The sequence below is a fragment of the Agelaius phoeniceus genome, chromosome 1 (assembly GCF_051311805.1).
Source record: "Agelaius phoeniceus isolate bAgePho1 chromosome 1, bAgePho1.hap1, whole genome shotgun sequence".
Taxonomy (NCBI): domain Eukaryota; kingdom Metazoa; phylum Chordata; class Aves; order Passeriformes; family Icteridae; genus Agelaius; species Agelaius phoeniceus.
In genome coordinates this window covers 128,242,442-128,252,155 of record NC_135265.1, presented here as the reverse complement: position 1 = coordinate 128,252,155, position 9,714 = coordinate 128,242,442, and the positions used below count along the sequence as shown (strand labels likewise).

The 9,714-nt window shown below is 42.4% G+C and overlaps 1 protein-coding gene across 13 annotated transcripts in view; it reads left to right on the top strand.

The window, feature by feature from the left end:
- The window catches only part of OXR1 (oxidation resistance 1), a 355,773-nt gene that overhangs the window by 279,885 nt on the left and 66,174 nt on the right, over positions 1-9,714 (top strand). The window contains exon 1 of one of the 13 annotated variants that reach the window (XM_077187006.1): positions 20-193. The exons of 11 other annotated variants lie outside the window; for them this stretch is intronic. In XM_077187006.1, the coding sequence (XP_077043121.1) occupies positions 40-193 (154 nt within the window). In that variant the 5' untranslated portion in view covers positions 20-39. Of the gene's footprint in view, positions 1-19; positions 194-9,714 lie in introns of those variants that run through there. One more of the 13 variants, XM_077187016.1, reaches the window with a different exon arrangement.

Here is a 9,714-nt window from a genome sequence, read left to right as displayed (position 1 = left end):
CCGGCCCGGCCATGGCGCCCCCCGGCCGGTAGCGCCGCCATGGACTCGCTGACCGCCCTCACCGGCAAGGGCGGCCGCCTGCTCCGCGGCACCGCCAGCCGCCTCTGGGGCGCCGTGCCCGGCGGCCTCCGCCACGGCCGGTGCCAGGATGGCCGGAGCCGCGGGGAGCCAGGCCCCGCCAAGTCGACGCCAGGTACCGCTGGGGAAGGGGCCGAGGGCGCGGGGGTGGCCGGGAGTAACGGCGGGCAACGGGCGGCCCGGGCCTCCCCGAGCAGCGGGCTCGGCTCCTCGCCCCTCCCGAGCCTTCCTGGAGTGCGCGGGCTTCGGCGGGAAGCGGGAGCAGCCGGGGCACAGGGTCCCTTCTCAGCCGGGCTCGCAGCTGAGCCGGTCGGGAGAGGGTCCGACCGCGGCTGGTGCCCCGCTCCGGGCGGCTCCGAGCGGCAGTCGGGGGAGGGCGAGAGGGAGGAGGCGGCGGGGGAAGGGGGCGCGGGGCGGGCGGGGAAGGGCCGGCACATGGGCCGGGGCCGGGCGCTGCCGGCGCCGCGCCACGGAGCGGTTGCAGCGGAGCTGCATCTACAGGCAGCAAACCAACTGAACGTCTTCCTGATTTCCGTGACACAACTCCTACACTTCCTTTATTAACTTCCCTTTCCTGGCATTTTTGCAGACTAGGGTGTAGGAAAGCACCTGGAGCACAAGCTCCTCAATTGGCGATGTCTTTTATCTGCGAGGTTGCTTCTGCCTCCCGGGTGCTCCCGAGGAACGGGCAGCATTACTGGGAAGTAGGCTCGGGGATGCTAAGGGCAGAAGTAGTACCTCTGCCACTCAGTGGCCAAACAGGTCAGTCAGGAGACAGCAGTAGGTGGCTCCTTGTCCTGTGCCTGGAAGGAAGAGGGCTGCTGTTGTCACCCCTTTTCTTGATAATGCTGTTGTGGCTGATGGTATAGGTATTGTAAGTATCTGATGTAAGCACTTACATTGGCAAGAAATACACTGAAAACTGGAGGGTTGGTCAGTAAACGCACGCACCCTTGTTCATGCAGAAGAGGAGCACACAGTGAGAACTCTTAGAGAGGTAATGCTATGGATTGGGAGTTAAAAACAAGTCATGGCATAACTAGTAAGAGCAGCATGATCTAATGATTGCTTGGAAAGAAAACAAAATATGAAGTTAAATTTATGAAAGTGCTTTGTAATAAATAAAGAGGAGTGTACAAGGAATAGTAAGTATTTTCCCTTTTTTCCCTGTTTTGAGAAGCTCTGTGTGAAGTAGATGAATGAATGTTTGTTATAGTCTCTAGTTGAAGTTGAAGTCAGGTCTCTACTGAAATTAATATTAAAACACATTAAGTTTCTTTGTTATTGTAGGTTATTATGGAAGAGTAAAATAGTTGTTTTCCTTGAAGGGAAACTAGGTCTGCTACTCAGTGTGGTAGGCAAGGTAATAGGAATGCCTGTGCAGCCAGTCAGATGTAGATGTTTTTTCCTTGTGTGCATTGGGTCACAGTTCTTGCACAGAAAGGATAATTTGTAACTGGCTATATTTACATTGTCACTCTTTATTTATTTCATGTCCCTCCCCGCAGCATACCCAGGGGGTGATAGAGACTATAACTTGTTTCTCAGCAGTGAAATGAAGTGCCTTGAATAAGGTCTCTGCAAATAGTTAAAAGACTTTTTGACAAAGATTGCTTACACTCTTTTTGCAGAACCAAAACAGCAGTAAAATGCTTTAGCATCTTCTGGACTTTTAATCTCTTACAAGGCCTTGTGTTCAGCTGTTAGTATAAAGCGTCTCCTGTGATACATGAGATTTCTTGGAGGGAAAGGCCCTATTTTCCTCCCTTCTTCTGGGAGAAAGGCTTAACTCACAGTGCTATAATGTTCTGCATTTTCTTTTCCTCTAGCTTTGAGCAGAAAATGTATCTTCACAGATGCTTTCATAATATAATGCCTAAAATTTGTGTTAATGACAAGTTCTAGAATGCAGGGTGAGTCTCTGTGTATGTGGACTTTAATGCACCTTTTTCCTCACCTAGGTGAAGTATGTGCAAGGCAAGTAGACCTTGGCCCTCCTGTGCTGCCTTCCCCTTCACAGGGTTTCTGTCAGCTATGGGTAAAAACAAATTCTTGTGACTGTAGAATTCTTCTGTCGAGCATTTTGCTGGCTTTCACAAACCACCTGTGCCCTGGTAATGGGTGCTGTGGAAGCTGTAACAATGATTACAATGCTTCATTTGAAATCAAACCTCTGTTTTAATTAGAGATGGGTCCCCTGGCATTAGCTTAAGACTTAATAGCAGATTCTAAATGCTTAGTCTCTGCAGTGTCCTGAATCCAGGCCTACCTATTACTGTAGTTTTTCCTCCCCACCTAGGGCTTTCAGTGGATTGTTGGTTGGTTGGTTGGTTTTTGGGTTTTTTTTTTTTGGTAGGGTTTTTGTTTGAGTGGTTCAGTTGTGACTGTGAATTACTTGTTAAGAACTGTTAACAGTTCTTCATAAATGCCTTAAAACCATGTTTCAAATTCTTTGAAACAAAAAAACAACCTGTTTTAGCTTCTACAACGAAGTATCTCAATTTAATTAATGTAATATTAATAATTTTGCCCTTACTGTTTTCATGCTTGTCTTTTTGAGCAGTTGAACAGCTTTTCTGTCAGGTTTCCAAGTTCAAGGAGGCAGGTCTGTTCAATTGCTGTGCTTTAAATCACTTCTTTGGACACATGCAGAACAGTCTGTAGTATTTCTTGGTAGGGAGAAAGTACACACTGGAAGACTGAGTAGTGCCATAGGAGGCTGTAAACCTGTTTATCCGGTTTACACTGTTTGTGTCAGCAGCCTAGTCAGTGAAAGAACTTTATAAAGATTTTTTATCTTTTAATGGTTGTGATGGAGGACAAAAATGCAAATATAATCAGAAAGTCAAGAGAAAACATCTGGCTTTAGTAAAGACACTTTCAATGTCAGAGTGTAAAGGTTTTCTTTTTTTAAAAATACCTGTAAGCTTTGGAATATAACTTCTAAATATAATCTGTTGGTATTTTATAGGATGAGCTAATATGTATGTATTCAAGCTTGGATTTACCTAGAAACTTTAGCTAGAATGGTGGTGTCATTTTCTTGATTATTGTTATGTACTGTAGATGTTAGCATGCTGAAGTTAAATGTGGTTTTAGTTGCTTTGGGATGCAACTCAAGGCTTTGGGCAATGTGTGATTAAGAATTATCTTTTCTGCAGAATTAACTTGAAGGTTCAGTTTAATTTGAGTCTCATCTATACAAACCTTTTACTTAAATGAACTAGCAGTGCATCCCATACTTCAGTCTGCTTTGCTGTGTAGGGAGAGTGTGACCAGCAGTGAGTGACATGGTTTTGCTTCTTTTCTGTGATGCTGCTGAGGCTATACATTGAATGTGCTCTTTGGTTTGTGTACCACGTTCAGGAGAGCTGCTGAAGAACTACAGGGGGTCCAGCCAGTTTATCTAGGGGCACAGGGCATGCAACTTGTGAGGAGGGGTTGAGGGAGCTGGGCTTTAGTGATGCTGAGGGGAGACCAAAACAACTTAGAGGCAATCTAATTACCTCCTGTGTCTACCTAGAGGGACACACTCTTCTCAGTGCTAGGAGATCAAGGAGGAGGAGCAGCCATGAGTTTTAGCTTAGGAGGTTCAAATTGGACAATAGAAAAAACTTCACACAGAGTGGTCTATCGCTGGGACAGCTGTAAGCTGACCTGATTTGATGTTGACAACAATTCTACTTAAAACTGAAAGCTGGAGTAAATGTATTCAAAAGGCTTCTCTTCTGAATAACCCTTTGATCTGTGAGGATATACTTTTGTACCTGGAGTCTTACACTTCTTCCCTCCTAGATATTTTCACCTCACTTAATGGAGGGAGAAAATACACTGCATGGGTAGTGCTGACTTCCTGCAGTGTGTCTTTCATTAAGGACAGAAGTTAAATAAAAATCAGTGATTCAGAGACTCTTCTGAACCAGTCTGTCAGGGAAGTTCTTATAGCTGCCTTCTATTGAAACTTTTGTTGTTGTTGTTTTTCTCCCTCAGGTTCAACTTGATTGTTCAGTTCTGAACCATCTGGCCTATGGGCTTATTTACATTTCTTTCATACCAGCTTTGGAGTCTTGATTGGTAAGGTTACCATACGCAGTATATCCAGTAAAGTGTGTGGCTTGTCAAGGCAGCAGCAGTACGTTAGAAGGATAAATGTGCAGTGCCACCTTAAAATACATTTCTCAAATCCTGCTATAAAAGTTAGTATCTTTCTTTCTAAAAATCTTAGAATAAAGCAAATATAGGGCAGGTTACTTTCTCCTTTCATCTTTATTCAGTACTTCATTTTTAAGAAATTACCAGGTGTATGATAAAGTAGGGAAGAGGATTCAAACTGGGGAGACGCACTTCTGTGAGTTTTCTTGTTCACACTGTTCCGGATGAAGCACATATGAAATGTACCAACACCCTTTACAAAGACGCTAATGCTTTGCTTTTATGGCTGAAAATAATTCAGTTGGTACAGGCATAAGAAGCAAATGTGATCTTGGAATGTATCAGGCTGGTGACTCAGTCATCTTGTGATATGTTAATGTATGCACAAGCTCTTCTTCAGACTTCTGTGCTACTAGCATACAGGATTTCTTGAGTATTCCCTTGGTGCATGTGATGTTAAATGATCTTTTACTTCAGGTTCTGCTTTGTACTGTTGCATCTTTCCCTGCTTTTATTCCTCCAAGCTTTGGAACTTCAGAATTCATTGTGTGTCCTTTTACACAGCCTTTGCTGTTGATTGTCCTTTTGAATTTGTCTGCTGATGTGCAATTGTACTGTGTTAAAAACTACTCCATTGGGATCTCATTAATATACCTCTCCATTCTCCTGATTTGTATTTCTCTCCTCTTCACTGAATCTTTTACATATTTCACAATTCTTTATCCAATTTTTGCTGTTCAGCAGGATTCTGATGTATCAAATGTTTACCTGAAGTTTAGTTTATATACTAATTTTGAATTGAAGTTTTGTTTTACTGTAACATATTAGTTGTGGTTTTTATCTTATTTTTTCTGGTTAATTTCCATTTCTAATATTCAAACAATTTAGAAGGGGATATTTTATTGAGAATAATAAAAATTGCGTACTCATAGCAACATTTCAGGTCACTACATGTATGAATAATAATTTTCTGTTCATCAGCAAGCAACACACCTTGTGTTTATATGTGTAAATCTCCCTCTGGCTTGGTTTGATGGGGTGGCCTTATGTATCTGTATTGCCTGCGAGAAAAATGGAAGGAATCATAGTTACAGATAACTCAAATTGCAAGTAGGATTGTTTAACCCTGCTAAAGGTGGCAAGGTGATGATTCAGGCTCGGTTTCTCAGTGCTTTATTCTGCTTTGAAAATGTCGAGAGATGGAAACTACACAGCTGCACTGGTCAATTGGGGTTTTTTGCCTTCTGTCTACTCAGAAGCACTTTTGTTTCTTCTTTGTCTGTTACCTTTTGTTCTCCTGCTGTGTATCACTGGAGAGACTGGCTCTGTCAACTTGACACCTCTGGGAAAGCTATGTCGAAGGTACAGGATGGCTGCTGTTACAGTCCTTCAAAACCACTTCTCCTTCAGACTGGAGAGGCTCTGTTTTCCTGACCTCTTCTCACAGCCCTCGACTACCTTGGTGTCCCTTCACCAAAATAGTTTTGTTTATCTGTGCCTTCCCTATATTGAATATGGTCAGGGGGAGGGATGCTAGAGCCAGTATTCCAAAGGCATTGCAGTGCAAGGATAATAGGTGTGCTCTCAGTCTGCTGACCTCTGTTCATAGTAATACAGCTGAGGATGCTGTTGCATCCCCCTTGTTTCCAGGTCATGCTTCTGTCTCCTGTTTTGGCTTCTGCCTACCAAGACCCTTGGGGCTTTTTTGCTGCAGAGCTGCTCCTTGGCTGAGCTGTGCCAACTGTACAACACCAAAGGCTCTTCTTTCCTGTGCAGAAGACTTGTCCTGCTGAATTTGATTAGGTTCCTTTCAGCTTGTTCCCCACCTGTCCAGGTCCTGCTGAACAGCAGCCCTGCCATCATGTATGTTGACTGGTCCCCCACTTATCTGCAAACCTAATGCAATAAACCTGTACAGTAAGATGTTTATGGAGGCTCTGGGAATTACTCCACATCCAAAGCAGATCCATTTGCATGTCAGCAGAGCAGTTGTAGTGCACAAGTCAGCAGGATAAGCTGACTGACTTTGGGCTCTTAGAAAGGGGTAGGTATCATGGGCTGAAGTGTGATAAGGCAAAGGGTAAATTCTTGAAGATAGGTAAGGACATAACTTGATATTGCTGCTTGATGGTCACACTGCTGATATGATATTGGGTAGGCTTGAGCATGTTCGACTAAATGGGCTTAAATATCTGAAAGAGGTGGTGAGTTAGGAAAAGTTGACTTGCTATATCGGTAGTGCAGACAAGATTTCTGCAAGTTTCCATTAAAAGATGTATTTGTACTGCAGAAAGATTTTACAGAAGGTGGAGATTGGAGTTTGGTGGTTTCTGATGTATTGAAGTGTATACATGTATATTGTAAATCGAACAGGAAAGGCAACTTACTGTTGGTTAAGACATTATGTGGCATAATCTGAAAATTTGTTAAAGCATTTCTGTTTACTTTGAATGTGAAATCTTATTTTAGAAGAAAGCCCATGTGATGTACATACCAGGAGTATCATGAACAGAGCACATCCTCGCCACCTGGAGAAGTGTCCTAAGTTTTTTTCTCTTCAATTGTTTTTATTCCTGAAATCATCAATTTATTTATTTCTGCCTACATGCTGTGCATCTGACTGGATAACAGTGTTGTGTGTAAGGGGGATCACAAAATGAACTTGGATTAATACTGTATCTGTTGCAGGAAAAAGCTATTTTGATGTGTTCGACGTGCTAATGCAACATTAGCAAGGTCTCAGATTCATTGAGCTTGGGGGTTTGCTCGAGAAAAATGTGAACAAAAGCATCATGTGAAGAGCAGTGATAAGGATCAAGAGTTTTGAGAGCATGACTTGGAAAGACTGAATCAGAACAGATAGCAGTTGTTTAGCAAGAAGAGACTGAAGGAAGCATTATGACATTGCCTTGGTCTGAAAGCCTGCCATTTTAGCTAAAAAACTGCAGACTACAAGTATCTTGTAGGCTACTGTTAGGGCCTCTGTTTCTGGTTCCTAAGATGTTGGAAGATAACTGTAAATAATATTCCTGTAATTATTGTAAGCATATCTAACTGCAGGAGGGGAGGAGGGTTAATGAAACATTTGCTGACTGAAATGTAGTCCCTGCTGTTAGGAGAGTCATGTCACCAGGTCTTTTGGAATATAAAGATTTCCTACTTTAATCTCTTTTGTTTCTTTATGAATAAATTGTAATGATCTAATTGTTATTGAGCAGAGCTAATCTAATAAAGATGTAATATCTGTGCTTCCTGTTTTATCAATTAGAGAGTTGTTTCCATGCACTGCTAAATAAAGATGTATTTGAAAATATTTTAGACTACTTTTCATGGTTTGATTCATTACCCCATATGTGCTGCATATTTAAGATCCTGTGAAAAACTGTGTCCTAGACAAGAATTTGATGAAGTTGCTGCCTTTTCCTTTTTTTTAAATACCTGTAAATCTGATGCACAAATGTGCAGTTCTTGATGGACAGTGGATGAGTAATCTTTTTCTTACCTTCTTGATCATAATAAGCTTGATACTTCAAGTTCATTTATTAATTTTAAACCATTTGCAGTAATTGTGGACTTATCCAGATTCTTTGCTTTTTCTCAGAGGATACTTGTTTGGTTTATCAATTTATTTCTCTGGAAAAAGTTATTTTTGTTACATTGGAATGAATGGAATAGCAGCTGAGAAACATTGCAAGTCGAGATTTAATCTTATTGTGCAGACAACAAGGTTAAAGTGAATACATTTGGCTCTGTGCAGAGCTTGAAGATCCTCCTAAGCACTTCCTAGCTTGTATCCTTATCTTTATCAACTCTTAGTGCCAGAAATCCAAAGGATGTGCTAAAAGCATCAGTGAACAGTAAATGGAAGGTCTACAATTAAGCTGACATGGCTTACTAAGAAATGAGAAATGCCACTCTTGTCATAATTATTTGAGCTAGCAAGTGCCACAACAATATTTTCAGTCAACCAAAATTCAGTGGCACAGGGCCACGTAGAGGCAGTTTATAGAAGGCCTGCTATAAATGTTAGGATTTGACTTTAGTTGTTTTGAGTTGAATGCCACTGAGTACTTAATATTTTAATGTCAAAGCTGCCTTATTGAAAACTGCATCTTCCTAAAACATAATGTCCATAAACCCCCTTTTCCTACCCTGTGTAAGCATGTTGGAGCAGTAAGTCCTCCTTTCTGTGTTGGACAATTATATGTAATTGTTCTTATGCTGCAGTCATTTAACCTCAAGATTCTGAGCTTGTGTATTCAGACTAAATATTGGTCTTGTGTCATTTTGAACACCATGTTCTGCATCTTTCCAGTTCTAGTCTTTTAAATCCTAGCTGAAATATTTTCTTGTCATTTGTGGATCTGGCATGCACTTTTTGACTTCAGTGTTTCAAGCTGTTGTGGAGACCCACCCAGTCCTGAATTAAAGCATGAATCCTGTTGTTACAAAAGGTCTTGTCTTCTTTCTGCCTAAAACAGCACAGCTAAGAGCTCTGATAACATAGCACCCCAGATCCCATGTTAAACAACTTACTTGACTCTTGAGGTTGTGTTTAAGTGTGGTCAGTGGTGTCAGGTTTTTCTTGGTGTGGTCTGAGAGCATCAACCTTTGTTAGCCTCACTGTCTTGCTGCTGGCAGATGAAGTAATGGTTGCATGTAACCTAACAAAATGAGAACCTCTGCAACAGTTACCTGGAAAATAAGTAAAATGAAAGCATCAGACTGACTCTTGTTGGGTCTGAGGACTTTTTAGACCACTGCATTCTATGCTGGCAGTTGTTTCTGCTTGCATGTGCTTCCTAGAATGCTAGGGGCACTGGAATGGCTGGAAGATTCATTTCCTTTGCCCTCAAAAATGAATAGCTGGCTCATTTAGTGACAGATAGAGGCTTTGTAGTGTGTCATCAGGGAGGCTGAATTCATGTTTCTACTACTCTGACCTATTTTCACAGCTGAAATACATTCTAGTTTTGTTTCTGAGAGGTTAGGTCAAAATTGATGTGTTCTGTATGAGCAGACAGCTCGAGCACTTGGGCTGTGGGCAGAGGTGTGGATTTTGGTAGCTTGGCCAGCTGGGTAGTCAGCACACAGGGAGCTCAGTGTTGCCTGCCTCCATCTCTTGTTGACTCAGGAGACTCACATCGTGTCAGGTTATGAAACACTTGAATCTGTACCCATATAGTGAGGGGGAGGTAATGCCTTCACAGACTGAAGGCATGGAAGTGGGCACTAATGGGAAGGGTAGGATTTACTGCCTTAGATATGGGAGGGGGGGACATCAAAAACCCTAGCTGCAGACTATAAACTTCTGGAAACCTTGTGGGAGGAGCTCTCCTGGCTTTCTTACAAGATGCCTTCAACAGGGACCTGTCTTCCCCACCCCTACCCTCTGTTGGGTCATACTTTCCTGAAGTTACCAGAGTTCTCTCAAATCTCTGAAGATCGCGGGCCTAGAATGGAAGCCACATGAGAAGTGGCTGA